This window comes from Aquarana catesbeiana, linkage group LG02 (assembly GCF_042186555.1).
Source record: "Aquarana catesbeiana isolate 2022-GZ linkage group LG02, ASM4218655v1, whole genome shotgun sequence".
Classification (NCBI taxonomy): domain Eukaryota; kingdom Metazoa; phylum Chordata; class Amphibia; order Anura; family Ranidae; genus Aquarana; species Aquarana catesbeiana.
This window is the reverse complement of record NC_133325.1, coordinates 275,406,123-275,419,374: the sequence shown is the minus strand read 5'-3', so window position 1 is coordinate 275,419,374 and position 13,252 is coordinate 275,406,123. Positions and strand designations below refer to the sequence as shown.

The window sequence follows — 13,252 nt, the reverse complement described above, 5'->3', positions numbered from 1 at the left end:
TCTGCCCCCAACATGTACAAATCAGCCCCTCACTGACATGAACATGCCTCGCCAGCGCCAGGCACAATCTGACAGAAAAATTACTTCCGTCGGCTATTGTGCGCAGGCGCCGTCTCGCCGTCACAACAGCTAATTGTAAAATCAGCTGTTGTGCTGTTCCGTATGGCACATGCGCGGTACATCCCGGGCACTTCTCGATAGCGGGCACTATCAGTTAGAAATTCTTTCCTGTCTTTTCAAAGTGCAGGCTAAAGGCCAGTCATCACAATAAAAGTTTCACTACACACTGGGTCACTGAACAGCTAGGTAGTGAAGACAGGATCAGGATGCTGGGTCTGAAGCTGAAACACCAGGTCAGAAATAACACCTCCCATTTTTATCCTCACTAGTAAACTAAGCAAACATTCTGGATAGGTGCACTGATTGATTTAACATGCTGACTGGAATTTTTTAAACTGTGAATGAAATAATAAATACATCATTCATCAAGCTGCAGTAGCATTATAATTGCTTCTGAGTGTATGAATTTTAATATTTATTACATGACACTGGATTCCCAAAACACCATGGGTCAGCTAAAGAGACAGCAGGGCAGATCCAGCCTGCTTTAAAGCATCCTATGTCTGATTAAATCCTTGTATGCCTGATAAGAAGTGACGCTGTTCTTATGACTCATTCGAGTTCTGTAAGCATTCAGTCGAAAACTGAAATCGCTGAATATGTGAAAAGGAGACTGGAGTTACATCCGATTGCTGGATAGAAGACCAAATCTTTTTAACATGCAATATTTTATATTTACCTGACTAAAAAAAAATTTTTTTTTTTGGTCCAGCCTACGATATATATAGTAAAAACAGGTACAAAGCCATTGTAAAGCATTAAGACATGCTTAAGTTGAGTTGGGCGAACAGTTCGAGCCAAGCAAAAGTTCAGCCCGAACATCTTCTGTTCAGTGAGTACCAGAATTTGCGGTGCCCTCGGTGGGATGTTTGCCCACAGAGCGCCCAACAATGCATACCAGAACCTTATTCGAGCATGCAGCCCAGCAGGCCAGAAAAGGTTGGTGAGTGAGCCGACCCCTCCTCCTGAACCATGCCAGGCCACATGCCCTCAACATGGGGGCGTCCTTTGGGGCAGAGCCCCCCACTACAAAGCATGGTAATGGCGAAAAGGGCCTCTTCCCCACAACCCTGGTCTGTGGTTGTGGGGGTCTGCGGGCAGGGGGCTTATTGGAATCTGTAAGCCCCCTTTAACTAGGGGGCCCCTAGATCCTGCTCCCTCCCCCATGTGAATGAGTAAGAGGTTCACCAAAAAAGTGTCAAAAAGAAATAAAAACACACAGTTTTTGATAATTCCTTTATTAAAAATTAAAAACTATGTCCCTCAATGTAGATCAATTGTCAATCACGACGCAGATGCCACCGCTGGACCCAAAAAAAGAAAAAAAAAAAAACACTCCACCTGCAACAAAGGCTGACCACCATCTGCCTGCTCCAGCATCGGACAGTTCTTAAATAGGTAAGGGGTGGGGTCAACTGGGGACATCACCTGGCGGAAACCCCCCTCATGTGACGTCAGCAACCCAGCATGCACCAATCAGTGATGTCTCACGGGACAGTGCCACCAGGTGACATCGCCAGATGGCTCCACTCCTTACCTATTTAAAACTGTCAGATGGCAGAGCATGCAAATGGTGGTTAGCCTTCATCGTGGACTGAGCTTCTTTTTTTTTTTTCTTTCTTTGGGTCCGGTGGTGGGGGAGGTGTCATGACTGATAATAGATCTACATCAGGGGACAGTGTAGGGGATGGGATGGTATCCGGGGCTCCCTTAATATTAAAGGGTATACATTTTTAGGGGAACTTCCTATCTTTTTTTTTTCTTCGTTCTACTCCAATCCACCTTAAAATCCATACAAGATTCAAGGGGTATAGAATGTATTTTGAGGTGGTCTCCATGCAACTGTTTCATTTTTGCTGTAAGATGTGCTACAGCAAAAGTGACATTTACAAAGAAAAAAATGACATAAATTAAATTGCTTGCAATAAAACTTTATTGCTGGCTCACACAGTCCTCCCTAGAGGGTCTACTCTGTATTTTGGAAGACCTCTGGAGTAATTTTTCATTTTCCATGACATTAAAACTATTTTTTCTCTTTGTGGGTTTCAATGCTAAAAAAATCATTGCTTCCAGCCATGTGGAATTAAAAAAAAAAAGTATTTGCTTTGGTACATGGTCTAGTGCCCCCCTCCAATACTATTTTTTGATAGCCCCTTGCCTATTACTGCAGAAAATGGTCATTTTTTAATTTGACAGATTTGGCTCCTATTGATTTCAATTTGGTTCGGGTTCAACATCTGAACTTCTTTAAAGTTTGGCCAACCCTTCTCGAACTGAATCCAGGGCACTTTGCTCATCACTAATTATCCCATGTGTATCACTTGAGAGGCCACTTTAGCTAACCAGAAGTCCTTTCATAACTTGATGAATGAAATGCAAGAACATTTATTTAGGCCCTTTTCACACATGCAGACCGTTCGTTTTATCAGTTCAGTCACGTTTTTTCAAAGAAAAAATTGGATGAAGTTCACATCAGTTTGTCATTCGTTTTTTTTATCAGTTGATCATCCGTTTTTCATTCATTTTTCCCAGAGCCATTTGTTCATGCAAAAACGGACCGTTTGTCCATTTACATCCATTTTTCGTTGGATCTGTTTTTTTTTAACGGAAGAAAAATAGAGCTTTGATCTGTTCCAGTAAATAGACAGAAGCGGATGTAAACTGATGTAAATGGATGATCATCGATTTACATCAGTGTTTTCATAGAGGTGCATTGATGTCTGTTTTTCATCCGTCAACGGATGGATGAAAAACGGACAAACAGTCCCACCGCATGTGTGAAAGGGGACTTCGGGATACAGGAAAAACTGAAGTTAGATGAAGCAGGTTTGTTAAAACCATATGATTGTAATCACTAATTGACAAAAGTCATGAGCATAGATGAGTGTATCAGTTTGCAAATCGTGCAGCTACTCTAAATTTTTGAATCAGCTCAATATGTGAGTTACGTGATTTGCAGAGTCCCACTAGTATGAACTCTTAAGTGGGGTACACACTATGACAAAATCGTAAGGAAAAATTCAGTACAAGGAACGATTGTTCGATTTTTGTATAGTGTATACACAACTTTTGACATCCGATTCAGATTTTCCAAATGAAACTTTCTGAAACTTTCTGAAGGGAAAAATTACCAAATTTTTCTTGTACATCAACAGAACTAACAATTTTCATTTAATGTGTACTGTTTTCGATTGGACACAAAAGACTGTGCATGATCAGAACAATAAACAACAATAGTCAAATTTAAAAAAAAGCCTTCGTCGTTCAAGTATTTTTGTACATTTCGTACCATCCTCGGTTTCGGCCTGCTTTGAAACATCAAGGAAAACCGTTGGTCCGATTTTCTTTTAATGTGTACTGGGCTAAAGTCTAGAATTGCCTGCATTAACAAACTGTATATATTTTTGGAGATTAGATACATGTACAAATACAATGAAAGATAACATTTACCCAGTTCTGGTACACTTGTCTTTATTTCAAGTTTTATTATAGGGTTTGAATGGCACATTTTATTTCTGAAGTAAAGCAAAAAAATATGCTTTGTTTTGCAAGGTTTTTAGCAATTGTTTCTTTAAATCACTACGTGATTCTGTGATTTTTTTTTTTTTATTTTGCAATCAAGTTAGGGCAGAGCTTGCCAGTCAGTATAGCAAATCAGTGACATCTATTTCTGCGACATACTGTATTTGCATACCTCCCAACTTTTTGAGATGGGAATTAGGTACACCCATTAGCAAAAGTATGTAGGCATAGGACACACTCCGGCCATGGCCTCTTAAAGCAGAGATCTACAAAAAAAAAAAAAAAGATTATTTTTACCCACAAGTGTGTTTTTTTTTGTTTTGTTTTTTACCACTACTATTGCTTTCTACTGGCTTTTAACATTTACAAATACAGCAATTTGGAAATTGGATGAAAAATTTAACACTGGGAAAAACCTTTTGAAAGATAAAAAGTGCGTTTTATATTCAACTTTATAGATCAGATGAAAATGAGGGACAAATTAGGAGGAGAGAGTGACAGGGCAACAGTCTCTCAAAATCAGGGACAGTTAGGAGCTATATATTTGTTTGGCATAGGCATAGATGGAAGACTCTATTGAATCTTCAGGGGATTTTGTTCGCACATGTACACATATACTGTATGCCAGTGCAATGAAAACTAATAAAGAAAATAAAGTAAAGCTGCAAATTATTTCACAGGAAATTGAACTTATAAGAACACACAAAAAAACTCCTAAGAAAGGTTAAAGATGTGTACTTGATTTGTATACATAAAACTTTTGATCTATGTATGTTGTTGCCCACTAGTTGGTGGTAAAGAATTTAAGATTAGCTATTTCACGTATAATAATTAAATCTGTTTATATAGTCATATGGCCATGGAGAAATAGAAATCTTTTTCTAGATTGTTTTTTAGCCTTATTTATTAATCTTTTCAGTCACTGTTTGAATTCCACCATATTTTCATTAGAAATATTTAATGATAATGAGTACAAAACCTAGAACCAAGACCCTATAGTGTACAGACCCCCAAAACTTTCCTTCTACTATGCTTTGTATTAGATTGTTATTGACTTATTGTGTTTAAGCCTTCTACAACTTTTAAATAGTAGTGATATGCTTCCTATTGCTTTCAGCATGTTTGAGTATATCCTGGTCTTTGTCTATGTAGTTTCTAGCTGTTTTTACAGTTAGGCGAGGCATTCACTGTGAGAGGTTTACGGTACATCCCACATCTAATGTCTTCTGTATTGTGAAAGCCCTGTTCCTCAGCCATCTTGACTTTAGTGGTTGTCCTTGACAACAGCTTGCTAGATTTGCATTTTCATTCTTTTTCTACAAAATGTTTTTAACTTGCAAACTGAATTTCAATGCACATAGAATCATTGCAGATCACATGCACACATTTTGTTTAATTTTTCCATCACCCGACTGACAATCTGCATTTAGATATATTTAGCAGAGAACCCACTTTGAAAATGAATAAAATGAGTCCCTTGTAATAATGGATATGTGGTATACCTTCTTCTTTGACAAGCACAATTAAGAAGATTTTAGATTGCTTAAAGCCTGTTCACTAACTGGCTTGCTGCATTAGGGGAGAGAAAAAAGCAAAAAGACAGATCAAAGACGGTTATCGCATGGAAACATATGCTCCCCCACATCTTCATCCTAAAACCTGATCACCAGGCTGAATGCTGGTTACAAGGAACTTTCAGGGCATGAATATTCGATCTCATACAGTTTCTCTGAATCAAGATGGATAGTTGTTAGAACACTGTACCAGCATTACAAAAATGCAGGCTAATTAATTGTGTTACAAAAAACATATTCCAGAGTTTGTAGTCAGCACTTTTGCTGATCTCATTGTTTTCATAATTCTCAAAATTTTGGTCATGAACATCTTTTTCAAGTGTCATGGTAAACAACTATTGTTTAAACTCTTAAAATGTATCCATCTTTAAAAAATACTGGCAAAAAAATGTTCTTTACTTTGATATGTGCATGCCTTGTAAATGCATTGCATTTTTCAAAAATAACTTTGTAGTGGAATTTGAAGGCAGTGTTTTTTAACTAAAGTCTCACCTTTAAACAGGATTCCAGCTTCACACATTTCTGTCCTATCTCCTTCTGTCTCTGGTACTTGATGGAAAACTATGCTGCTCTTGAACTTTGTCCCCTTCTCACCGTGTGCATCTGAATATCCCTTGAAGTGAATTGCAGCAGGCACACTTTCTGTCTCCAGGTTTCCCACAAGACCAACTGATTGTCTTAGATATGCCCCCTGAGCTTCAGGGGGTGCTAGACACTGCTGCTTTGTCCTATGTGGTGCATACAACTTCCACAGAGCCAGTTTCATCTAGACGAGAAAGAGTTGCTGCAGAGCCCATTCACTGTGCACACTAAATCCTAGGGCTTGGGAACTCCATCTAACTGTACTGTAAATTGCTTTGTTGCTCGCTTTGTAAATACAGTGTTGTTTTTCAGTGAGTAGAACTGACTTGCATGTTCTTTATTGTATTAGGTGATAATGTGTGCTGAATTATCCTCTTATACAAGAGCAATATGAAAGGGACGCTCAAACTATTATCTTATGTTGTACAGTGTGATCTGGACTGCAAACACATCCAGCACACAGCATCTAGTTATCCTTTCTTTTAATGTTTACATTTAGGCAAAACTGTGTCAACTGCTTTTGAGTAGACACTACTGCAGTGATGGTCTGGTTCCGCCTAAATCCTTCCACAGTCTAGTGAAAAGCAAGAAAATAAAAGTAAAAATGGTCATGTGACCCCTTTTTTTTCTCTCTTTAAGGTATAAAACCTCAGGTAAATATAAGAATACAGGGAGAAAGTTGCACAACATGCAGGGAAGAGGGGATTATAAAAATATAGATTGCTGCAAGATGCTTCAAGACACTATTCTTGCAAGGACAGCTGCCCCTTTTAGCTGTTCTTTAGGACATCTTACTGTTCAAAAAAATTGGAAATGGCTGTATCCAGTTTGGAATAAATGACTCTATATTATTGGTCTTTACAATATTTGCAATATGCACCAGTGGTTCTGGATGTGCATCTGACTGATGGAATGAGACATGTAAATACCTTCTGTTCTAAGAACACTTTGATCGGCTACACACTGAATTGATTGGAGTGCTTTTTTTTTATTTCTTTAGTCCCTTCTCACTATAACATGTATGGTTATATACTACCACTGTTCTTTGAATAAACTGTAAATTGGTCAGTTATTCAGAATTCATTGGGCTGTATGAGTCAGAGGAGGAATTCACAGCCTGTATTCTCTAGCTTCTGCAGCTCCATATGAAGTGTCAGTTAGACTTAGAAACTGAGCAGCAAGTGTAGGACTTCCTCAGTAGACTGCCCATCTAGCTATGTAAATTATGTTTCATTAAATCACTTTGCATTTACATTTTCAAAAAAAATTAAAAGATTAGTCTATACACTTCAAACATTACTGAGATGTAAACAAGCTTGTGGCTGCTCATGCCTGCATTCAGAAAAAGAGAGTAGAGAGAAGATGAGAAAAATACATTTCTCAATCTCGCCTGTGATTAATGAACCCAGAATCCCTCCACATTGGGTACTTAGAAGTTCAGAGATATCAGATCCTGGTCAATGCAACAGGGGGGAAATGTGATCAAGTACAGTGTGTACTCGATATAAACAAATGGCAACCACTCCAATCTGTAACTGGTCTATGCAGCAAGGAGCACATGGAAGGCTGCATAACTTCACTGCCACTGTGCTCTTGCTGGGTGTCCAGTCCATTCCTATTCCTATTCCTTTAAGAAGGGGTGTGCTCCCTCCTGGCATACCTTCCATTAATCTGTGCATTATTATATATGTGCTCCAACTTTGGAGGCTCTTAAAGGACTCTCTAGGACTGCAAATAATACTGAAGTGCCATGAAGTGGCCTCTGCTGCTTACGCATGTATTTGCAAATGTGTGCAAACTAAACCCCTTGTTTTAATGTGAACTGTTGGACAGGGTAATTTGGTTTGTGGATTGCTGGCAAGTGAGGGGATTTTTTTTTTTTTTGTTGACAGTATATACTCAATCTGGTTGGAAGGAGTGCAAAGGAGGCATCAGGGGTCCAAGAGACCCGTGAAGCCACCATAAAGATTACCTGTCCGTCATATATCCTAATGCATAGGGGGCTTGAAAAATTGCAAAATGTGTTTTAAAAATGTAAATATAATAAAATAAATAAAAAAAAATAGTAAAAGGAATAATTCGAGGGCTATTATTTAACCCTAAATTTATGAGCCATAAGGGTTTTTTAAGTTTCACCTGGAAATTGGGTATTGTAGTTTGTCTCCATCTCTCAGCCACACGCAATTTTCAATCCTGACATATTTTTTATCTATTAACTTAAAATGGTTCTTTGCATTAAAGTAAAAAAACGTCATATGCCTGTGACTTCCCATGCTTTGTACAGTACTGCTAATGTAATTTTAGTTTCATTATAAACAGGACAAACTACATAATAACATTCACACTTTTTATCTTTAGTAATGTTATTGTTTTAAATCAACTGTCAGTAGAAAAAGACTAATAATTATAAACAAAGTGCCACCTGCAAAAAGAGTATTCACATTTCCCCTACCACTGCCTATGCCGTCGATCTCCACTGTATTAAAGAATCCTCTGAATCGGACATTTCTGGGAGTGTTGGATTCCTTGACCCCCATTTTACTCTGTGGTTCCTCCTGATGAACGCTACATAGTGACATAAGGGCTGGCAGATTAACCACTGAGCACAGCGGGCATCCCAGGCACCCAAAAGTTTATCAGATTATGACGACTTTTCAGTGGCTGTTTTTTTGCAATACAGTTCAAATCAAGGTAAGTATGACCTTGCTCTTTTTCAGAGTGTACTTTGTTTTAAATTTTTGTTTTTTGGTTCGTTTTATTACAATTTATATCTATAGCATATATAGAATATTGACTAATATTTTCAAGACAATACTTTTAAAAGAAAGTCTTGTTCATCCATCAAAGCACTATATTTGTATGTGTATCTTCCCTTCAGGTTCCTTACCTTACTAAATCACCCCCTAGTATGTTCCTTGTCAGTGTCTCACACTCTGTTTTTCTTAGCTTGCTTTTCAATGTTTGAAGAGCATGAGAGCGCAGGCACTATTGTTTCTTACACAGCACAAAGCAAAATGATATGAACACTTAACTAAGCGCTTCTTGTTATGAATGTATGGTATTATCTTGCGCTTGATGTAAAGTAGAATTCAGCAAGAGCTTTTGGGTCAGTGCCTATGGCAGCAGGGTAAGTGGGGTCAGTAGGAACACACAACTCTTCTAATCTTTGGCTATATTGTTTTCTTTTATTTTTGCTCCTCTGGTCACAACTGGACATGTGTAGGTAATAAAAAGAAACTGAATTGGGATCTGTAGGGATGGGGTTGCTGGGAGAAGTTACCAGGTTTGGAAATAATGTTGCAATCTCTACTTTTTCTACAAGCTGTTGGTTTTTGTATGTAAAGTCCTTGGAAAGCTCTGAGAAGGCAAAGACTAACAACACACCTTTTAGTCACCTTTCTAACAAGGTAATATCTAACATTGGCTGCTGACAATTGTAGTACATCGTAAGGCTGATGTATTAAAGAAGAGATTGTTTACTTAGGAAAGTGAATGCTTAATAAGTTAAGTGAAGCGATGTTCACTTTAGATACCCAATCATGTGCAATAGTAATTCAAAATCAGGATCTTTTTCTTGCATTTTATTGGATGGTTGAAGTTAACAGAGCTCCACCTCATTTGCTAAGCTCAACGAATATTCAGTGTTCAAAGTAAATAGGCTGTTCAGTTTACCTAAAAATGATGGAATCCATCTACACCTGTAATCAAATAGGTTGTCTGTATTTAACTACATTTCTCAGTAATAAGGCTAAAACCACAAATGAACATGGAGATAGACATGAGATTACAGCATGTTCATACACAAAAAACATCAATAGAAATATTGACTGGCAGACAGTAGCACATAATAAGAAGTATATAAAGAGTTCAATAGCTACCAAGTGTTCATATTGAAGGTTTTTGTTGACTCCGCTAGTAATATTTTACTCCAGTTTGAAATTTTAATTGAAACATTTTCAATGAAGATATCTCAATAAACTTGTTAGAATTAGACCAAGAAATGTTATTTAACTCATTTAATTCATTATTAAATACAGATAACAGTAAAATAGTAGTAATGTAAAGAAAATAGCTCCAGACATACAACCTGTTAATCCAAAAATGTTTTCAATATTTTGCAGATGTAATATATGACTGGATATTTGTATGCACATTTGGCTTTACTGCTTCAAAAATTTGAACATAAATTGTTAAGGGAACCCATTTAACAACCAAAATCTCAATTTCAATTAATCTGGAATATATACAATTAACGTAGAACAATCCCATTGCAAACATTTTAGATCACTACACGGTACAATCTAATTTTAGAATCTCTTATAGCTCTAGATAGATTGGGTAGGTCCTCATATTTCATAAATTTTGTAGATTGAAAGTTGATTGTATAGCCAGATAACAACACATATGGTGACCCTTAGGCCCCTTTCACACAGGGCTGTTCGTGTACAGACTCTGCTTGCTCAGCAAGAGATCCATCCGTTGATCCCCGCTGAGCCGGCGGATGACAAGTCCGTCTCTGCTCACTATGGAGTGACGGACTTGTCAGAGCTCCGCTCTCCTCTATGGGGGATCGGATGAAAACAGACCGCCTATCCATTTTCATCCGATCCGATCCACCAGACGGATGGAAAATAGGGTTTCCATCCATCTGGATTCAGCAGATTGGATGTCAGCGGACATGCATGGAGCATCCGTTCAGGTCTGCCTAAAAAACTGACCGGTGGACTTGAATGTTCTGCCTGTGTGAAAGGGGCCTTATACTGTTACTTCTTTCTACTTGGTGTAGCTACAAAAAAATGCCATACAATGGAAATCTAGTCATATTTTCATATTTTCTGAATGATATAAAGAAACAGACTGCTTGGCCTGAGTGAGTAAAACAGTACTGATCATCTGCAGGAGAACTACAAAATAATAATATCTGACAAGACTGAATATATTTAAAAATGTAGATTTCACCTTAACATCTTAATCTTTACACAAAATGTCACATTATTTTCTATATAAATTAACTCCAGTTTTTAGGACTTGGCCTACATTTGTGAAATGCTACAATAATATTGTTTGTCACCTACAAGCTTTGTTGTAATTTCTTTTATTATAATAACTCAATAAATATAAAATAAAAGTAAATGACAATAAAAAATAAATAACATATTATACATATCACTCAGGTTACCCTTTTTCCTTGCTTTTAATGTGTAACTATGAGCCAAATGTCGCTAATCTTTTGCATCAGGTAGCTGCTTGAAAATTAGAGAACATATATTTTGGTTATTTTAAAGTTGAGAATCTTCTTGGGATAAATTGTGTAAATATTCATTTGGTATTTTAAATTTAACCAAGTATTCACTTCCTTGGGGTTAAGAATGGTACATTTAAAATCCCTTTTCCTTATTTTGCTCTTCTCAAATATTCACTTTAATTATCAAATTATGTGGAGATATAATAAGTAAACATTGAAGTTAATTTTCACACAATTTATTGTCTAAAATGTTTTAACTCTCTCAGTAACTCAGTAGCCTAATTATTTCTAAATCCTGTTCACACCAATGTGTTAAAAATCATATATATATATATATATATATATATATATATATATATATATATATATATATATATATATATATATATATATATATATATATATATATATATATATATATATATATATATATATATATATATATATATATATATATATATATATATATATATAATTTTTTTTTTTTTTTCTTAACAAAAAAGCAATTGTCACTGAAACAAATCTGTACCAATACCCATAAAGCAGACAATAAAAAAAGTACAAAAAATGTCACTATTGTATTAAAGTATACAATCTAAAAAAAAACCATGGAAACGCAAAAGCACAGCTTCCTAATGAAGCAGTTCACTCACAATGCACACCCAGCATTCATTGGCCAGCCCTGCCTTTGTCCTGTTGCAGCAACCTATTTTTTACTGATCCAAGGCTCACCATCACTTCTCCTGACATAGGCTTTTATAGCTCTACACTTTCTCATCCAGTCTAGTAGTAGATAAGCTATCTATGTCTATGATAGTTTGAGGTGTTCACTTTTTGCTTCAAAATATGTGGCATATTTGGCCTGGCCCTCTGTTGTATTGGGGTTTTTATATTTTCATTGTTTTTAATGTGTGTGGGATCATTTCTTTAAGGGTTTATTTTGTGCTTTTGTGTTGTCATTTTTTAATTTGGTTTCTTGGATTTTCTATATTTATATAATAGAGCCATTTTCATATATTTTTAAATATTGTCTATTATATAGTTAGTGGTGCAGATTTGTGTTTTTGGGATATCTGTACTTTTTTATGTATATAACTATTTATATATTGATGTGAAGAGAAAAAAGGTACATAGGTTTGTGTTGCTATGATGAGTGTATACATGTATTTCCATAAAAAATATCTGCAAAGCTAATCTTTAAAGTTGGTTTTAAAAATGTGCTTTGTATTATCTTTCTAGGCTAACCATAGACATAAGACAGTGCCTGTCAGACTTAAATATCATTCTGAAAGCAGTAACCATCTTATCCACCTAAATTATAGTTCATACTTTGCAAATATAATGCTATTAGATAATATAGAAATTATGTTTTGGGAGTTTGCATGTGTATTGTGTGTGGTTGTTTCATTTTCTAAAGATGAAAAACAGACATGCACATGAACTTTCTTAAGATGAAAAAAATAAAAATATTTATTCAGATAACTATGTCTGTGGCTAGCTCTCTACCTTTTTATGTCTGCACAAGGAATTGTCTTCATGGACATGTGGATTTCAGCAGCGGCCTATGAATGTCACTTGCGTATAGTGTTCTTCTCTTGCAGGCCTGGCTCTAGTGAGTGCTTAGAACCCAAAGCACTTTGTGATCACCTGTAAGCTGTTGTTATGTGTAAAGAAAGAGACATATTAAGCTCTGATCTGTGGATGTCTTCTTTTGATGTGTTGCAGGGTGCATTCACTTTCCATGGGAGCATGATAGACATGCCCTTGCTTAAGCAGGCACAGAACATCGTTACGCTTGCCAGAGCCATCAAGAACGAATGATGTGTTAAATGAAGCTCTCGCCAGGAGTCCGCTCCATACAGCACTTGTCTTCCATGTCAGGAGGGAGACTTGAGAAATGTGACCAGGGACGCTTCAGTCTATTGATAACAGAATAGTTATGCATTTATTTTCTGTACATGTATAGCATTCATTAAAATAAATGTCAAATCCAGTAGTTTTTTCTCCTTGCTTTCACCTCCTTAGCACTGCCATTCATTAGTTTTCCCCTTATAAACATGTAAAAATGCCTTTAAGAGAGTGTGACAAGGGCTGAACTGCAATAAACTTGTAGAGTTATAAGGGTAACAAAGCAGGACAAGCTTCTACTTCTAGGCTCTCCAGGCAGATTTACATGACACTGGAGATACTGCTACAGGTCATATGCTTC

The 13,252-nt window shown here is 36.6% G+C and overlaps 1 protein-coding gene across 3 annotated transcripts in view; it reads left to right on the top strand.

Moving 5' to 3' along the window:
- Nucleotides 1–13,036, top strand: part of CLYBL (citramalyl-CoA lyase) — a 576,732-nt gene extending 563,696 nt beyond the window's left edge. For all 3 annotated transcript variants that reach the window (XM_073614445.1, XM_073614447.1, XM_073614444.1), the window contains one exon: nucleotides 12,769–13,036. In XM_073614445.1, coding sequence (XP_073470546.1) covers nucleotides 12,769–12,864 — 96 coding nt within the window. In that variant the 3' untranslated portion in view covers nucleotides 12,865–13,036. The remainder of the gene's footprint in view (nucleotides 1–12,768) is intronic.
- Nucleotides 13,037–13,252: the final 216 nt, after the last annotated feature.